General features: G+C 58.8%; 3 protein-coding genes across 3 annotated transcripts; 2 read left to right on the top strand and 1 right to left on the bottom strand.

The window, feature by feature from the left end:
- Positions 1-1,470: 1,470 nt before the first annotated feature.
- Positions 1,471-1,650, top strand: SMIM3 (small integral membrane protein 3; the record flags this gene model as incomplete). The annotated part of the gene is made up of 1 exon (XM_079542591.1): positions 1,471-1,650. One exon carries the CDS (start codon positions 1,471-1,473, stop codon positions 1,648-1,650), a length of 180 nt encoding a protein of 59 aa, XP_079398717.1.
- A 3,794-nt stretch (positions 1,651-5,444) lies between these two features.
- Positions 5,445-7,325, top strand: GPX3 (glutathione peroxidase 3; the record flags this gene model as incomplete). Its single annotated transcript, XM_079542357.1, has 5 exons — positions 5,445-5,525; positions 6,112-6,265; positions 6,375-6,492; positions 6,693-6,792; positions 6,875-7,325. 5 exons carry the CDS (start codon positions 5,445-5,447, stop codon positions 7,079-7,081), a joined length of 660 nt encoding a protein of 219 aa, XP_079398483.1. The 3' UTR covers positions 7,082-7,325.
- A 1,014-nt stretch (positions 7,326-8,339) lies between these two features.
- Positions 8,340-13,693, bottom strand: TNIP1 (TNFAIP3 interacting protein 1; the record flags this gene model as incomplete). Its single annotated transcript, XM_079542185.1, has 17 exons — positions 8,340-8,365; positions 8,633-8,723; positions 8,811-9,005; positions 9,112-9,192; positions 9,535-9,660; positions 9,823-9,945; positions 10,077-10,201; positions 10,275-10,410; positions 10,526-10,591; positions 10,694-10,786; positions 10,978-11,059; positions 11,154-11,248; positions 11,434-11,625; positions 12,439-12,507; positions 12,599-12,678; positions 12,793-12,915; positions 13,552-13,693. 17 exons carry the CDS (start codon positions 13,691-13,693, stop codon positions 8,340-8,342), a joined length of 1,845 nt encoding a protein of 614 aa, XP_079398311.1.
- Between the last annotated feature and the right edge of the window lie 5,391 nt (positions 13,694-19,084).

Genomic DNA, 19,084 nt, shown 5'->3' with positions numbered 1-19,084 from the left:
CCCTTCCTGTGTGGCTGTGAAGGAAACCCACAGCTGTGATGCTTCCTCTGCATGGCGATAAGACCCCGTGTGGCTTTATCCCAGGCTGCACTGGAGGCTGATGAGGGCTGAGCTGCTGTGGGCTCCTGCCCGGCTCTGAGCGTAGGGCTGCTGAGCTGGAGGAAGTGAACTGTGATGGTGCTCAGCCATGAAATGTCAATAGAATACAATGAAAGAGTGTCATGACCTGGGAGGAACACACAGGGACCATTGAGCCCAACCGTGGCTTCATACAGGAACACACAAATCCCATGGCTGAACGGTATCCAAACGTTTCCTGAGCTCCTGCAGCCCATACCCCCGCCCTGGGGGTCTGTTCCATGCCCACCGCCCTCTGGTGCAGAACCTTTTCCTGACTCTCCCCTGACGCAGCACCATGCCGTAACCCTGGAGTCGTATCACTGGTCCCACGGAGCATCCATCCCACATCCATCCACACCCCACAGCAGTGGCCGCGTTACCCCATCCCCTTTGTTCTCCCGCACGCAGCGGGCTGCAGGGGCTCGGACTTCGCTCTGGAGAGTGAGTTCCCAGCCCTCTTTCCCCTCCGGGCCTCCTCCCCCACTCCCTCCCCCGCCCGGCCCCGCTTCCCCTCCCCGCCCCGTCCCTCCCCCGACGGCCGCCCCGGCTCCGCGCTCCGTGCCGGGGCCGTGTTCGGCGGGACGCTGCCTCCGCTCTTCGCCGCAGGTAGGGGACCGGCTCCGGGACGTGGGTACCGCCGTGGGATTCGCTTCGTGCCGCGCGGTGCTGCTCCCCGCCTCGAGCCACGCGTGGCCGTCGGCACCGCGCTTGGTCCCGCGAAGCTCGGGGCGCACCAAGCGGGCGTGGAGCGGCCCCGGAGTCCACCCGTGGGACCCCCGCCCCGTCGAGGAGGCGCTGGGAGCGCAGCCCACGCGTGTTTTCAGCGCGCTCGAGTTGCTGAGGAGGAGGGGAAGCACCGCGCTGGTGATGCCCACCGTGTGGTGCCGAAGCAGCGCTGCTAATTGAGCCGTTAATTGCGTGACTCAGCGGGAACCGGGGGGTGTGGGGAGCTGTGAGCACGGGCTGCGTGGCACCACACGTTCCACTGCTCTGCTTCCCCAGAGAGCTGCTTTGGGGCTGGACACCCACCGGTTGTCCACAGTGCCTCACTGCAGCATCGTTCTGCACTGCCAGCAGACCCCAAAGTGAGCGGGCGACTGGTGGGATGCCTGCTGGCAGCTTTGCTCCATCAGCTCCTTTAATTGCAGCAGCAATTAACAGGGAACATTTTTTTCCCCGGGCTTCCATCCAGCTGCATCAAAGCACTTCGTAAATCCCACAGCGTCTCAAAGGAGCTTTGGCCAAAGCCTGTTTGCTCTGCAAAGAGCACATGCCCGAAGCTGGACGTGGTCTCCTTGGGGAGGCTTTGGGCTCTACAGCCCCATCACTGCTCTGTGTCTCCCTTTTAGGATGGACCTCCCTATCCCTGCTGATCCCGCTGCCCTCCCCAAGCACATCTTGGACATCTGGGTCATCGTTCTTATCATCCTGGCCACCATCCTTGTCATGACAGCCCTGTTGCTGTGCCCAGCCACAGCTGTCATCATCTACCGGGTACGGACTCACCCCACACGCAATGGCATCGTGTGAGGGAGATCAGCAGGACTCCCACCACGGGGCACCCCAAGAGTGGGGAGAGGATGGGGCTGGAGTGGGAGTGAACCACCGTGCTGCTGGGGAGCACAGCAGGATCTGGTTATGTGGCATTGAGGACATGGAGGTGATGCCCAGCTGGAAGTGACTTGTTCTTGTAAGATAGCTTGCCTCTGCCATCTTGCAGCCATGTTATCCCATTGGGACTCTCCCAGTACCAGCAGCAAGGCAGCAAGGACCGTAAATGCCTGGCATAGTTATTTCTCCAGCTGCTGGGGTGATTGGAAAAGAAGAGTCGAAGCCAGATGACAGATGTGGCTTCTGGTTGTGCATCCGTACTGCTGAAAGCATTGCCGCAGGAGCCCATCCCAGCAGGAATGCAGCTGGCACCAGTGGTTCCATGTGTCAGATATCAACTGGAATTGCAGGAAACCCTGCAGGGTTCAGATCCTATGGGTCCAATGGGACAGAGGAGTGTGGGAAGCTTCTGCCTCTGCCTGCATGATGTTGGAGCTGCGTCCCTTTCCCCGTGCCTTCCTATCAAACAGGCAGCAGAGGGTTCCCCCACAGGTACTGCCAGACCAAATAAGCTAATAGAAAATAAAATGACCGTATTCTATTTTGTCTGTATGTCTGTCTATGTGTCGTGCAGCTCTGTCCATGTGGTTGGTGTCGGGGCGCAGCGCTTTGTCACAGCTTCCCAAACCCTTGCCCATCCACAAGCCCACTGGCACAGCCCCATGCTGCAGCGCAGCCCCTGCACTGGGTGCGATGTAGGTCCAGGGCTGCTGTGTGTGGGACAGAAGCCCTGCGGCCAGACCAGCATCCTGGCATGACTCAACATGAGAATGTACGTAAGCAGTGAGCTGAATCAGGCTGGGATGTGGGAACGGTTGCTTAAACGCTGTGTTCACCGCTGCAGAGGTACATCCTCTCATTTTGGGCAGGGTTTGCTTTGGGGTCAGGGGAAAGCGCGGATCCCAGGGAGCAAGGAGATGTTCTCCTTTCGAGCTGTTGTACTGCTCTCCCCTCTCAAGTCGCCGAACTGAGCAAAGAACCAGATTTCTTCCTCCTTTGTTCCTCCTCTCTCCCTCTCTCGCTGGCACTCACAGTGTGCAGCTGGTGGTGGTCACGGTGCTGATGCTCAGAGCAGCCCCTGCCTTGCTTTCCCCCATCCCACCCCACTGCCAGCAGCTGCTGCCTGGGACATGTGTGGCGTGTGGAGCAGAGCAGTATAACAGGAGGTAGACAGGCACAGAGCCGCAGCTGTGTTAGTGGTTTAAGGAGGAAGCCTGGCTTGAGGTAAGAGAGCAAAAAACAGCTGTTCCCACCTCCCTGAGTGCTTTTCTCCTGGGCCAGGGGTGCACGAGGGATTTCCTTTTGAGGCGGCGGAGATTTCTGGGAAGATTTGATCCTATTGCAAACATTTCCAGGAAAGGCATTGCGGAGCATTGCAAAGAAGGCTTTGTGAGCAGAGCCTGGAGCCACGTGAAGCAACATGGCAGCAGAAGGGAGAGCGGGGGGGAGCAGGGGCGCTTCCAGAGCATGACAAGGGGGGATTGCACACCTGCAACAAAAGTTCAGAGGTTGTGCTGGGATTAATGTTTTTCCACGGCCATGTGCTGGCTCCCGGGGTGTAGCAGAGGTGCACGGGTTCCCTGTCCCTTGCTGTGGCCTCTACAGCCTCTGATGTGCAGAAGGGATGAGCGGTACTGGAGGAGAAGGGTATGGAAGCAATGGGTGTGCAGCGCCTGGTGCTGACCCAAAGCCATGCAGGGCAGGATGCTGCAGTCCCACTGCAGCACCGGAGGTGGTGGTAGCAGGGATGAGACTGGAAGCACTGCTGGCCGTCTATCCCCAGCCCCTGCCAAACATCTGCAGCAGGCGGGGCTGGCTCCAGCAGAAAAACACCCAAGGAGGGAAGCTGCTGGGCGGCAAGCCTATCCCACACTCCCCTTGTTGGGGTGGGGGATGCTGCTCCAGCCTCGGCACGGATTTGGGGTGACACAGGCAGGATCCCACAGAACTCAGCCATGGGGATAGGGATCCATCGACCACAGCTTGCTGAACCCTTCCCTGTGCTTCAGTGCTCTCCCCAGGGAGGCTGGCCTGGCGTCAGGACCTAAGGAACAATTTATTTTTGTTTTGGTTTAGGAAAAGAAAAGGCGGTTCAGGAGCAGGTCAGCCCTTCCCTGCGTGCGGAGGCGATTTAGGGACGTGTGGAAGGGACGTGTCCACTTTTGCAGCACAGCTCCGAGTCCCTGTGCACAGCTGGAAACCCACCAGAGCCCCACACCAGCAATTAGGGGATAAATATAAGAATGGTGTGAAATAGCAGGGAGGGAACACAGCTCGAACAGCCCCACTGCTGTGTCCAGAGCGTTCCTTGCTATGGGGAATTAGAGAAGGGCTAAGCCACCTCTCTACATGCTTAAAGCTTTAGGGAACACTGTGATTGAGGAACACAGAGGGACCTGTGGGTACACTGTCCCATGGCCAGGCTGTAGGGTCCCCTCCATTCCATTGTGCAGGGAGCAGACCCTGAGCCAGCTGTCCCCTGCTGCAGGCGTGACCTATCTGCTCTGTTCCTAGGACCAGAGGTTCACTGCTCTGAACCCTGCTTTCCTAATTAAGCAATCCCAGCTGTGTTCCATCAATCTGTGGTACTTCCCATCACTGACACCAAGCAACCCTGGGGCCGTTTCAGAGCCTGCAGCCCCATCCCAAGACATTGTGTCCCTGCCATGGGATGGGGATTGCTCCCCTGAGCCCACAGCATCGCTGCCCTTCTCCTTCAGTCCTCTGGATTTGGCAGGAAGCCCTGGTCTGGCCAGCACTGCTCTCTTGCAAAGGTAAAGTCCAGCTCTGGTGCTGGAAGCTGGATACTCACTGTGTCTCAGGGCTCACCCGCTGCCACACTTTGTCCCAGGTCAGTGAACCCCTGACCACAGCCTCCCCCCAGCTCCCCCAGAACTGTTCATCAGGCCATTTGCAGGGATTTAAGGGAATTTACACCTCATTGCAGATATTTCTCTTGGATCCAGCCCAGGGTAAATGTTTGCATTCCCTCAGTGTGCAAGAAGGGCCTTGGAAATTCCTGTCCCTGAGGATAAGAGGATAAGGGACCGCAGGCTTCTGCCCTCGGCTTGTGACTGCAGCATCACAGCGGGGGCACTGTGGGGTCACCCAATGGAGCTCTCAACCCAATCTCCTGAAGGATGCTGATGGAGTGCTTTGGTCTCTGCACTCGCCCGTCCCTATCCAGGGATGGCAGCAGGGTGTCACCTTGCCCAGGTGCTCCTTGCCAGGGTGGGGCTTTTAAATCCCATTGCATAAACCGGGATTTGAATCCCCAGGGGCTCATATTGCAGCCTGTGGGTCACACATCCCGGCCAAGCAGAGGCAGCACTTCCAATTGTCCCCTCCCACCCCAACATAATAAAAAATAAAAGAAAGAAAAATAGAAAACAAACACTAAAAACCCCCAAATAAACCAAAACACAATCAATCAAAGTAAAGGAAAAACAAACAAACAAACAAACAAACAAACAACAACAACAAAAAACCACGATGCCCCGCCGGCTGCGCATCGCCCGCCCCAGGGCGCACACACGGTTAACGGCGCGGCCCCCCGCCCTCTCCCCCCCCTCCTCCCCGCCGGCGCTTGGCCCGGCCCCGCGGCCCCGCCGCTATTTCCCCGGCGCCGGACCGGGTGCGGGCAGAAGGCGGTGAGCCCGAAACCCCTCCGTGCGCCGTCCCGGGGGTCCCCGCACCACCCGCCCGCCCCCGATATGGGGTGCCGAGCCGTCTGCGTGCTGGCCGTGCTGCTGGCCGGGCTCGTCCCGCTGGGGCAGGGCCAGGAGAGGGAGATGGTAAGGAGTGGGGGGCAGCAGAGGGGTGCGTGGGGCAGTGCCGAGGAGGGAGGGGTACAGAGCTTTGTGCCCCCACTGTGCTGCCCGGGCTGGGCGCTATTCCCAGCGCCGTGTGCGCGGAGGGCGGCAGGATACGGCCCGGGGCGGCGGAGCTCCCCGTGACTCTGTCTCCTGCCAGCTCCTAAAATAGCCCCCTACGGTGCCGGGCACCTCGGTGGGCACGGCCGCCCGCTCCCCCCGTTAACCCCCTCACCGCGCGGCTCCGAGCGCGGCCGTCCCTCGGTCACCGCGGTGCGTCCGTCCCGCGGCGCCGCGTCCGCCGGGGTGGGGGGGGGGGGCCGTTCTCATCTCCGCTGTGGCGCGGCCCCCCTTTCGCCTTCCCGGGACTCTGCAGCCGGGTAAACATCCCCGCCGCCGCAGCAGCCGCTCCCGTAGGATGGGTCTGCGCACATGTGCACGTGTGCGTGCACCTCCATACGGCGCCCACTCTGCTGCCGTGACACGTCCCTCGTGTCCTAAATGCTGGCCAACGCTGTCGTGGCACAGTGACGGCCCCCAGCCCGGCCCCATAGCCTGCTCCCCATAGGTGAAATGCTACGACTCCGTGCGGGGCACCATCTATGACTACGGGGCGCTGACCATCGATGGGGACGAGTACATCCCCTTCCGAAAGTACGCGGGGAAGATGGTGCTCTTTGTCAACGTGGCCACGTACTGAGGGCTCACCCTGCAGTACCTCGGTAAGGTCCCCAACCTGTCCTGCACTGGGAATAGGGTGACAGCGATGCAAAGGGCCTGGATTCCCCTAACCTAACCTAACCTAACCTATCCCCGGCTCTTTGTCTGCAGAACTGAATGCACTACAAAATGAGCTGGGGCCCTATGGACTTGTCGTCCTGGGCTTCCCTTCCAATCAATTTGGGAAGCAGGAGCCTGGTCAGAACTCTGAGATCCTCCCCGCACTGAAGTGAGTACTGGGGATGAGAAAGGTGGGGTATGGAAAGGCTGTGGCAACGTGGGAGGGTTCATCCCCAGCTGGAGGATGAGGTTTTAGGGTCCCCTGCGCAACTTGGAGATGAGATTTTAGCGTTCCTTGTCCATCCTGGGGATGAACTTTGGGGTTCCCACACGTCACACCTCCGCCTGCTGTCCCCTTGTCCCCCACAGGTACGTGCGGCCAGGAGGTGGCTTCGTCCCCAACTTCCAACTCTTCCAGAAAGGGGATGTGAACGGGGCCAAGGAGCAGAAGGTCTACAGCTTCCTGAAGGTGGGCGCTGTGCCAAGGGTGGAGGGCAGCACCCAGATTTTGGGGGTCACGCAGCACTGATGCATCCCCTCCCTCTTTGCAGAACTCCTGCCCTCCGGTGGCAGAGGAGTTTGGCAACCCCAAGAACCTCTTCTGGGAGCCACTGAGGAACCACGACATCAAATGGAACTTTGAGAAGTTCCTGGTGGGCGCTGACGGGGTGCCCATCATGCGCTGGTACCACCGTGCCAACATCGCCACCGTCAAGAACGACATCATCGCCTACATGCGGCAGCAGCGGGGCCAGTAGCCCCCCAGCTCAACCCCCTGCAGCCCCCAACCTGGCCCTGGGGAACTGAGGATGACATTTCCATGAAGGCCTGGCCTGAAAGCCCCCACCACGGGGTGGGCTCGGCCTGATCCTGCCCGGGTGCAGTGCAGCCCTTCAGTGCATTCAGGCTGCCCGCACTGTGCAGGGATGTGCTCCTCTCTCAGCCCTGGGGGCCGACTCCCAGTGCTCCAACCCCACAGCAATGCCAAATAAAGGCTCTGCAACCGCACTGCTCTGCTTGTTGCTTGTCACCACCAGAGGGTGGGATGCTTTATGGGATGGGGTCAGCGCTTCCCAAGGGGATGACAGCTAAACCCCTCCCCCCCAGCCAGAGTGGAGTGTCTCCAGCTGGAAATCTCTGTGTGTTTATTAATTACAGCACACACATTTATCACTACGGCTCTGAGCTCTGCAGGCTGAGCCCAGCCTCCTCCTGGCTGCCCTCATGCTGGGTCACGGAGCGGGGCAAGCGCTCGGGTTTCAGTCCAGAGCACAGAAGGGAAAAATAACAGGCAGCAGCCAGGCAGGAGGAACGCTGCCGAGCAGCACCTAGAAACAAGCACAGCTGCTGCTGGCACGCGCATGACACCGACGGCTGTATTTTTTCCCCTACAGCTTTGTTTTTCTGGAGCAGGATTGGCTCCAGGGAGCGGGGGATGCATAGGGCTGAGCCCGGGGCTGGGCAGGGCTCAGATAAATGAATGTTGACCGCTTGCGCAGTGAGCGGGTTCATGTTTTGCTCTGGACACGTGGTTACATCTGAATCAATCTGGGCAAACAGTCTGAGACAACTCCCACCTCGAGTACTGCACTGAGACTCTTCCGGCGAAAACACACTTTTAGAATGAGAACAGATTCAGTTCCAGTCCTTAAATAAATACATCACCAAGCACTCTCGGTGCGGGATCCATCTGGCCACAGGTGCTCCCAGCACCAGGAGGGGAGAGATGCTCCACCGCTGGCAGAGATGCTCCAGGAACAGAGGGAGCGCGGCTCCTTTTCCTGGCTCAAGATCCCAATGCCAATCCTTCAGGTGGAATGAGATGGCCATGCCATCCACAATCCCTCTGCCACCACTGCGGCCTCTCTGGCCCCAGGCGTGCATCCACTGTGTGCAGATACAGCGAGCAATCAGCTGGAGGAAGGTCCTAGCTCTACATACACGGGCACACACACACATCCTGCTTCTCTTCTGCCATCAGCCCCCATCGCAGCACAGCGACGCCGCTCTTCGGCATCACGGCAGCGCAGGACCTGCCTGGTCTGGGACACAAGAGACACAGCATGGAGTCAGCACGCTCCTCAGCCACCACCCCATGTGTGACATGGGGACAGAAGGCTGGGACGTGCTGCAGGGCCCCAGGGGGATGCGATGCAGGACAGCAGGGGGATGCCACCATCAGGATCCATCCCCCCACCACCCATTCCCACTCCCCCTTATGATACAGGATGCCCAAACCCATGGGATCTGAAGGGAACCCCTCCAGCTAACCTGTCCTATCCCTGCCCAGGTGCCGGGCTCAGCCTTACCCAAGTCCTTGGGGACGGGTTTCACCCCAGGCACTGCTGTGGCATTCTGGCTGCGGGCCATAGCACAGGGCGGGCGCCAGGGGTATTCCGGCTGGAAGAGATGGGAATGGGATCGATGAATGACTGTGAATGTGCGTCACGAGCCCCAGACCTGCTCTGTGTTCCCCACTGTGCTCACTGGGGGATAATGGTGGAAGTTCTGTCCCGGCGCGTGCTCGCCCTGCAGTGCTGGTGGGTAGCGGATCTGCTGCCATTCGTCGTAGCCATGGTACATGGGGTGAGGCACGGGGGGGCTGTACTGGTACTGGTACACAGGGCACGCGGGGCCCAGTGGTCCTGGCACTGGGTCAGGGTGCAGCCTCTCTCCAGAAGCCTGTGAGAGGCCGGGAGAGATGGTGAGAGCCTGAGGACAGCCCAGAGCTGTCCCAGCCCTCTCCTGTGCCAGGCCCTCCACCAGAAAATGCTTTTCACCATCCCACCTGTTTGTGCTGTTTCAGCATCTTCTTCAACTTCTCCTTCTCCTCCTTCTCTCTCTGGCAGTCATCCTTAGAGGCCCGCAGCTGGGGGTGAGGAGGGGTTAGTGCAGAGTGGGGCAAGGAATGCTGCCGTGCCCAAAGCAGACTCACAGGAAAAGTGCAAGAGGCAGAGAGAAGAGCCCTAAACCTCTCCCCACGGGCACAGCTGGGCTTGAGAGATCTCTGTGCCAGACAGGATGGGAGGGCACTGCCACCCACTTAATAAACTTCAGCCCCTTCATTAGGCTCTGGCAGGGATAAGCAGCAGTAAAACCACTGCTCTGTCCCCCCTGTCCCTGCTCATCCCTGCTCTGAGGTGTGTGACGGGGCTGCGACACAGGAGATGAGCATCTCCAACTCGTCCATGAAGGGTGCAGTGCTGCTCACCTGGTTGTTGGACATGGCCAGCTGCTTCTGCAGCTTCTCCAGCTGCTGTTTCAACTCCTCCTTCTCCTCGTTCATCCTCTCCCTGTCACTCCGCTCCCTCTGGAAGTCCTCCTCGAAGATTTTCACCTGGTGGAAGGCAGAGCTCTGGGTGCACCCGGTCTCTGTGTTATAAACCCCAACCGCAGTGGCTGTGCCAAGTCCTGGGCACACCTGGTACCATTACAGTCCCTCTGGTGAAGTACCACAGGACGCTCTGCTCTGCCCTCCCTCCCACCCCTCTGGCCCTACCTGCTGCTTGAGCAGCTCATTCTGGGTCAGCAGTTCCTGTGGTGGCACCTTCCCAGCTGGCTCCAGAGTGCCAGCGAAGATGGGTGGGGGGGAGGCCTGGACATTCAGTGCCTCCTCCAGTGCCTGAAGAGGGAGAGGAGTGTGAGTTAAAGTGGGTGACATCTCTGGGGTTGCATCCTTGGAGAACCGATGGGCATCGTCTGATACTGTCACTGCAACAAAATGGTGGCAGGGGCCATTCTGCAGCTTCCTACCTTATTCAACCGCTGGATCTCCTTCTCCTGGTACTCCCTCTGCCTGGTGACTGGCGCCAGCTGTTCCTGCAGGAAGCGCATCCTCTGCTGCAGGTCCCGCACCTCCATGCCCAGCCGGTCCTTCTCTGCCTGCAGAGATGGAGTCAGCCAGGGAAGGGCGATGGGTTTGGCAACTGCCTACTGCTCTTCCCAGGGGACTTGCCTCTTCCGTTTCGATCCGGGATTTGGCCAGCAGCAGCTTGCGGTCAAAATCCCTCTGCTTCTGCTCCCTCTCTGACTCCAGCTCAGTCAGTGCCCGCCTCGCCTCGGCCAGCTCCTGGTGTAGGTCTGTCATCTGCCAGCAGGGAATGGGAACGCTGGGATGGCCTCAAGCCCCTTCTCCATGCTGGGTCTCATCTGAGCATCCCATGTGCCCAGCAGATGTGTGCAACCTGAGCCCCAAGTCCTACCTTCTGCTCATACTTCTGCTTCATGGCTCGGAAGTGCTGGTCCCACTGCTTGTTCACTTCCAGCAGCTGTGGATACAGAGTGCTGTTTGCAGGAGTGCACCCTGTGCCCCTGCAGCCCAAATCCTGCTCCTCTTATGGGCTGTGTCTCAATCTCAGCCTCATCCTCACCTCCCGGCGCTGGTGCTCCAGGATCTTCACCTTCTTCTCCTTGGCCTCCAGCTCTCCTCTGCCTGCTGCCTTCTCTATTACCACCCCGCTCTGCTGCAAGTGCACACACAGTGACCTCAAGCTTTCGCAAGCCATTTCCCTCTCCACCACCAACCTCACCCCTCAACACCCTGAGGAGTTGCACCAGTCCTACTGAGACAAACTGGAGAGAACTGAGACGAGGCCATGGGGATTTCTGCCTGCCCCCTGCCCAGCCCTGCCCGAGGTCCGTGCTCTCCCCACACCTGTTGCTGCTCGGCTGCCTCTCTCTTTGCGCTCTCCTGGTTGCTAAGGGTCACCATCCTCCGCAGCTCCTGGTTCTCACACCTGCAGGCAGAGACCCCTGGGGTCAGTGGGGAAAAACCTCTAGGGTGCCTCATCCTGCCTCCCCCCCTGCACCCCCTATGCTGGCTGCCCTCACCTGAGCTTCTCCAGCGCTTGGTTTCTCTGCTCCAGGTCCCTCTCCAGCTTGGTTCGCAGCTCCTTGTTCTCTGTGTGCAGTGTTTCGCACAGAGTCTGCGAGGTGAATGACAGCAGAGTGAGGATCCCCCAGCACACAGCTTTTACTGGGGTTGCCACCCCTAGTCTCCCCTTGGATGTCCACCAGGCACAAGAAACTTTGTCATTACCAGCCGCCAAACTCCACAGAATGAAAAAAAAAGGAAAAAAAGTGGAAAAACAAACATCCAAGCCTCACTCACCTGCAGGAAGGACGTCCTCTGCTCGTTCTTGTGCACCTTGGAGGCCAGGCGCTTCAGCTCGGAGGCCATGTAGCCCATGCGCACGAAGACCTGGTCCTTGCTGGCCTCACGGGCACAGCCACTCAGTGTGCTCTCCAGCTGCTGCAGCTGTGGCAGAAGGTTGGCATCCTCGTGGGGCAGCGGCTCCAGCTCCTGCACGAAGCTCTGCATCACTCTCTGCTCAGGGTTTCTGTTCCTTCCCCTCGTCCTCCCCTCGGGGCTCTGTGTGTCCTTGGTACACCGTGGGATTTAACGCTGCCTTGGGGAGCGCGCATCGGGCGCGCCCTGCAGCGTCACGGCACATCCCCACCTACACACAGGGGGTGTCCCCAACGGGCTCATCCTCCCTTTTTGTGGCATCACCTAGGAGACTTGTGGCAGCACTGGCACAACACAGCCTGACCCGGTTGACTCTGTGCTGTAATCACAATGGCACACCTTCACGGCACCACTCCCAGCCCCACTGACTCATCACTGCCTTCGGGAATTCCCCAGGCATCCCCTCCTGTCACAGCTGTCCCCCCCCCCCCCCCCCCCCCCCGTCTCTGTGCCCTGTGCTCAGGGATAAACTGAAACTGCTCCAGGAGGGAGTGCTGCAGGGCATGCCGCTGGGATGGCACGGTGAGGCAGGGTATGGCCATGATGCTGGAGTCACTGTCCCTGCCTTCTTCCATTCCAGAGCACACAGAACTGCAGCAGATGGAGGTGACAGCGGCAGCCAAGGGGACATTCAGCACACAGCACACACCGTGCCCAGGTTGGGGCAGGCCTTGCCAGCAGTGGTGCACAGCACTGGTCTTCCCACTGGCTCTGAGAGGGGAGCACTGAAGCATTCAGCTCCTTGGGCTGTCGCTGTCACTGTCACAGCACTCTGACACACCGGTGCTCCCCTTGCCCCCGAGCCCACTGTGCACTGTAAGAAGCCTTGGGCCATGCAGTTCCTCCTGCCCACATCCCAACACTCACCGCTCTGCCGCTGTCCTGGGGACAGCCCTGTGGTTCTGCAGCCACCACCTCAAACTCTGATGAGGAGCCCTGCAATGGGAGCAGCGTGGTCAGCTCCAGCTGGGAGTGGCACAGCCCCTGCTGCACCCCCCCTCTTTTCAGCCCCACTTTCACCACTCACACTCGGGGATTTCCGTGTTCCTGTGTCCGGCTGGGCACTGCCTGGGGCAGCTAGGGCAGAGCTGTGCTCGGGGCCAGCGGCTGCAGGAGGAGAGAACAGGCACACATCAGACCTCCTTCACACCCTCTGCCTTGCCCCGAGCTCAGCTCCTGGGCTGTCAGGTTCCCTCTGCTCAATGAGATCCCATCTCCAACCTCCAGTTTCCACCAGCTCCTCCAAAGCGGACGATGCTATCAGCATCTTGTTGTCCTTCACGAGGTCCTCTGCCTTCTGCCGCAGCTTGGATGCCTCCACCTGAGACTCCTCCAACAGCTCTCCTGGGGGGCAGCAGAAAGGTGCTCACCAAGGGCACTCCCCAAGGACACTCCCCCCTACCCACAGCACCCACACTGCTGCAGCCACAGCCATCAGCCCCTACTTGGGTATGAGGTCTGCTTTTATCCAACAACATCTCCTCCTGACCAAATCCTGGGGCCAAGCTGTCTTTGTGGCTCACAGCTGCAGGTTCCTCATACTGATGCAGGGAGGATTGGTTCCAGGAGATGGAACAGCAGCACTACATTTGTACACCTCCCACAAGAACCCAATTTAAGCCTGGGTAACGTACAGTCAAGGCTGCAAGCCTCAGGGCACCAAACAGCATGAGCCCCAGGCAAGGACATGACAGACCGGGATCAGGAAGGAGGTGGAAGTTCAGCTGCTGAAGCAGAAGGACTCGAAAGCAGAAGTTGGGTCACGGGACTGAAAGCAAAATATGGGGTGGATGGGAGAAGGGGGATAAAGAGGAAAAGGGGGTGGCACAACTGCAAAACACCCCAGGAGCTTAGAAAGGTCTCGGTCCTTCCACATCCCATGGTACAAAGACTCATGAATGCCGCACAGGCTGCAAAGCTGAGGCTTTTCAGAAACCAAACCCCATCCTCTGGGTCTGGTATCCACCATGCAGTGATTACCAATGGATTTGATCCCTTGCATCCTCTCCTTCAGCCGGGCGTTCTCCTCTATCAGCCGCTCGAAAGCCGTGGATCCATTCTCCTCCGTGCCCCCGCCAGGGTCGTAGATGCGGTAGGGTCCCCTCCCTTCCATGGCTGCCATTCAGCCGCCCACCTCCCAGCCCGGCATCCCTGCAAGGAACAGCAAGCAAGTCACCCTCTTGCCCCGGCTGCCACCGCAGTCCCCACTGCAGCACCGCACCAGGTGAAGGCACTGCGCTCTGCACGCTCCGCTCGCGCCCGCCCTGTGCGAGTGACAGCACTGGGGTGACTCAGGGCCACGAGAGCTGTCACATGTGGTAGCACTGCTGGCAGCCCTCGTGCCGTGTGGATCACAGCTCAGCAGACACAAAGGTCCCCACGCCGCCCCAACCACCTGCATTGCTGAGGGACGGAGGCCCCGCTGGATGCTGCAGCTTGGGACATCGCCTGCATGCAGTGCTGCTAGTCAAGGAAAACAACCGGGGTTGGGCTTTTGTTTTCCTGCAAGAAGCTTTTTTCCTGCTGGGTTTGAAAGCAGTTGAAGTGATGGGAACCTTACAGTGAAGTCACAATTTCCATCCATGCAGCAGGGCAAACAAACAATGAACTAAAGCAACACACAGAGCCTGACAACATCGTACTGGAAAGCCCCTCAGACAGAGATTTCCGCAAACAATTGTCAACAAAACAAAGGGAAATGAGAAAAAAAAAACAAATCCTTCCAGTCTGCTCCTAAGCGCTACTCATGTTGAAAATGAAAAGCCGTGCATGTGTGGGTGTCCCAGTCACACTCCTTGCACTCGTGGCAGTGGGAGCAGGTTCCCAGCCCAGCTGTTGTCCTTACCCTGCAGGTGACAGCTCAGCAGCCAGAAGGGCACTGAGCAGCTGCGCCCAGCTAACGGGGAATGGAGGCTCCTGGGGGGCATTTTTGAAGAGGAAGCCCTGATTGCAGACCAGTACCCACATCGCATGCCATCTGGCCAGGTCACAGAGGATGGTGACTGCCCAGAAGCAGAGGGGACATCCTAGGTGACAGCTGCCACCTGGCAGCATCCACAGCAGGAGCAGCAATTAGCGCTCACCTTGTCAGGAGGTAATTATCATACAGCACATCTGACAGCAGTGGCATGTCCCCTGCAGGGAGATGGCACGGCAGGTGCCTCACTCACGTGGGCAGCATGCAGGATGGGGACAGCAGCACACACAGGCTGGGGACCTGGACTGGGGACTGTGTGGTCACCACGTGCTGCTTCAGGTGCAAGCATGGGGCTTTCAGAGTAGCTGGCCAGCATTGTGCTCCTGCAGCCAGCACCTCGGTGGCACACACACCACATCCCCTGCCCTCCTGTCCCCTGCTCTGACCCTGTGCAGAAGGAGATATGACATGAAGCATCCCAACGTGACCCACAGCACTAAATCCAACAATGGCCAAGCACACAATCCAAAGCCTCCAGCCTCTGCTTAACTCCAATACCCACAATTCTGACATGGATTTCCCTATCCAAGGGCCATCTCAAAGACTGCAATGGCCATATCAAAACCACAGCTGTATAGACTTGCAATGAAGATCCCACATTTCACTAAAAACAGAGGAGGAGAGAGAATAAAATAGACATGCCAACAGCTAACTCAAGTCAAGCTGCTGGGTTTCAGGTAGGTTGGGTGTGCTGTTCTTAACCAAACCACTGAGGTCTTTCCATGACTCCTTGCTGGCCACTGGATGCTCACCAGCAGGGAGGCAGAAAGGCCTTTGGTAGAGGTGCCAGAAGGTGCAGGCAGAGGCTGTGAGACTCTATGGTCACCATTGGGTTTTTGGTGCCCATGGGCAGGTTGTGGGTGCAGGCGGGGCAGCGGAACCTTGGGGTGGTGAATTTTGGTCACAGCTCAGCAAAAGGAGAGAATGACAGAGTGGGTGGGCAGGGAGACTCCGAGGTGTTTATGTAGCTTGAGAGTGAGGCAGCGCTGAAACCATGGGCTGGTTGTGGTGCTGCCAGGTCCCTATGCAATGGAAGAGGAGACAAAGCACGTCCCCTCTGTGATGTCTGAAATGCTCAGGAGGATACTGGCTTGTATCCCCATCCCTGCAGCAAAGCAAGGCTTGCTGCAGCAGCATCTTTGTGCTGCCTGCTCTGTTCCTCTCCCCAGAGCCTGGAGGCTGTCACTCACGGCTGTACCACAGCTCTCACCAAGCAAGGAAGCCAGCAAGGCTCAGCGCTGCCACCCTCACTGCTCTGCACAGCACTGGGGCAAAGCACACTGCTCCTATGGCAATCAGTGCCAGCAGCAGAAGGCTGCAAAGCTGTGCTAGCAAAGTTCCCCCCCTGGCACCCAGAGCGAAGGGATTGTTGTTCTCAAAGCACTGAGATCTGCAGTGCTACAAGAGATGGTTTGGCTGCCTCCACCCACGGTGTTTTGCAGCAGCTGTTGGCAAGCAGCAGCCCACAGCCCCGTGCCAAACAGGTCGGACCAAAAGGGCATTTTTCAGAGCCAGGAAGGATGTCAAAGGGTGCCAACCCCCCCTCCTTTGATTGCACACTTTGCAGAGCCACATACAAGGCTCCCAAGGGCTCGCCTTGCTGGAACCTTCCTGCCTCCACAAAGTGCTCTGTGCTCAAGGTCTGCTCTCACAGCCCAGCTGTCTGTAAACAAACGTGCACTTTGGCAGGACGCGCGGCAGCACAGCGCTGCCTCTTCGCCCAGGAGGGTGGAAATGGCGAGCTATGGCAGGAACACTGCGTTTGCTGCGCTATGGGGTGCAAAGCGTGCACACCAGGAATCCAGAATCGGGGTAGGCATGGCACAGCATTCCAGCAGAGCACGGCACCTGCTCGTGTTCCAGCCCCAAAAGGCCCATATCAGTGAGCAGAGCCGTGGGGTTTGGGAAACCCCGGTGTTGTGCAACCCGACGCCGGGTTGCGGTGCGTTCCGCGATGGGGCAACGCGAGGCACGCAGCCACGCCGAGCCCGGAGCCCACGGCCCCGCCGGCCGTCAGCAACGGGAACGTTCCGAATGGACGCGCCTGGGATGTTCGGGAACGCGGAGCAGTGAGAAGCACCCCGGCACCGCTTCGCCCCGAGGGGAAACCGAGGCACGGCGTCACCGCGCGACGGACGCACTGAAAGACGTTCATCCCAACGGCGAGCGGCACGACGGCCCCGGGGATGTCACCGCCGCACGCAGCGACAGCCGCCCCGTTTCAGACGAAGTCGGTTCAGTGTCCCAGCAGAGGACAGCCGTGCCCCTCCGGGACCGCCTCCCCATCCAACCCGACCCCACCGAGCCGCTACGAGCCCACCTGCAGCCGCGGGGCTCTCGGCACCGCTCCGCCGCGCTCCGCCGCCAGCACGGGAGGAGGAAACGGCGCGGCAGCGTTGGGCCCGCCCTCGGGAAATTCCCAGCATGACGGACAGGCGCCGCAGCCAATCGGAGCGGGCGGTGCGGGCTATAAAGAAGGAGGGTGGGGGCGGCTGGGGGCAGTGGGGTGTAATGGCGGGCGGGGGGGGTTTGTATTATGGGCTCTGTGCGCTGCTCGTCCTCGCTGCTGGGGCACTGAGGGGTGCGGGGTCCCGGCCTTTCTCCATCTGAGGGGGTTCTCTGTGAGAGGAGAGACAGGCCCGAGCCCTCAGCCTTTCAGCTGGCTTGCAGAGAGACAAGATGGCTTCTCGCTGCCTTCCTGAGGGCTGGTGCAGGTCTCTGCCGCAGAACCAGGCGTCCCTCGTGTGAGCTCTGAGCCCGTCCTTCCTCAGCCAGGGCAGCGAGAATTCCCCAGTGAGTCTAATTACAGAGGAGCGATTACAGCCCTTCGGCTGCAGCACCGGTTAGCAGCAGGCTGTCTGAGCTGCCGCTTTGTTTGTCGCCTGCTTGCTAACAGCAGCATCAGCCGGAGGAGCAGGACTGCAGGGAACGCCTCTTGGCTTCTGCAGTTCTCTGGGACTTGCCAAGTTGCTACCTGGTTCTCTGTCCTGGTTTTGCCGTGAGGGAGGTGTCTGGTATTCAATAAACAGAGGAACTGCTGTAAGCAGCTGTCCTCCTTCTGTAGGGGCCTGCTGTGCTCATGGGGTGGCCTGCACTTGGAGCTGTTTTCCAGCTGTCTCAATCCTGGTTTCCTAGGCTCTGTGCTGTTCCATTGTTTCCTGGCAATTTGAGGTTTTTGGGGCACTGCCTGGGTTATAAAAAGTAAAACAAAACAAATTCTGTTCCCACTGAATTCAATGCCCTGCTTGTTTTCCTCTCTGAGCAGGACATCGCCCTTGAAGCCTGGCTGGATTGTGGGAGGTGCTGGAACCCTGATGTGCTGTGTGAGTGTGCCATGTCCAAGGTCTCATCGAAGGACGGGATGAAGAGCTGAGCAAGCCATGTTTCCCTTTTTCTCCATCAAATTCCTTGTTTTCCTCCAGAGACCCAGAACTGTTCTGTGAACCCTCAGAAATCTTGGCTTTCGCGCTAAACAAAATCCCACAGACCCAGAAAGCATCTTGTTTATAAAAGTGTCCCAGCCTGCAATAAATAGCCAAGCCCTCTTCTATTTCTCACAGCTCTGAGCTGACAGCCAAAAGCTGCTCGCCTTCCCCTCCGCTCCATCCCAAGAGAAGCATCCTGTCACTCACCTGGCTGGGCACGAGGGGCTCGGGGGGCGAGAGCCTGTCGGTCCGGGTGCTCGGTCCTGGGTGCTGCGATCCCCGACTGCAGGAAGGCTGGCCCAGCTGAGTTTACTTTTAGGCATGGAGAAGGGGAATTCCCCATGATGGAGGCCCCAGACAGCCTCTGGGTGGTTTTGATAGGCAGCCAGGCACCACTTAAAGGGCTCTCCTGTGCCATTCCTTCCACACTGAGGGGCCGCTGAGCAGTGTCAGGTATTAGTCAGCAAAAGGGGGGTGTCATGGGGGCTGTGACTCACTTTGAGGCTACTAGAGAAACTGATGACATCATCGTCATCATTTGATTTCTGAGCGATTTCACCAGGTTTGCAAACAGTGGGCGCTTCTCCCCAGGGAACCTGCTGCATCTTGTGATGCTGCTGTTGTGCCACACGCATTTCTGTCCTGTGTATGGCAGTCTCTGGAACCAAAACAGGAGGATAATTCCATTTGGGAGAGCAGGGAAGTGCTGTCTTTGATGCAGAAGCCGGAACTGCATGGAGTCCTCAGTGGCCATCCACTGAGATGATCAGAACCAAGTCTGGAGCTGGCTGGTGCTGGGGATTTGTGTTGCTATTTTAGAAGCTGAATACAGTTCCTGAGCTCCTTATCTGTGGCCTCATTGTACCTGTTTGCTGCTGGGGCAAGAGCTGGCTCACTGACTGCCTGGGGGTCCTGGAAGCAGAGGGCTGTTCTCCAGCATTGTGCTGCTGCATAGATGCCTGCTGGCTTCCTTTGTGTTTTCCCCAGCTGCTCTTTGTACTTCTGCCTGAGGTCACCAACCCAGATTGGCCCAGAACAAATTTCATTCTGAAAACAGCAATCAGGACAGGACTGTTACCAGAGGCTTGTGGTCCTGCTGGTTCTTCCTCAT

This window comes from Tetrao urogallus (assembly GCF_951394365.1).
Source record: "Tetrao urogallus genome assembly, chromosome: 14".
Classification (NCBI taxonomy): domain Eukaryota; kingdom Metazoa; phylum Chordata; class Aves; order Galliformes; family Phasianidae; genus Tetrao; species Tetrao urogallus.
This window is presented reverse-complemented; position numbering and strand designations above follow the sequence as displayed.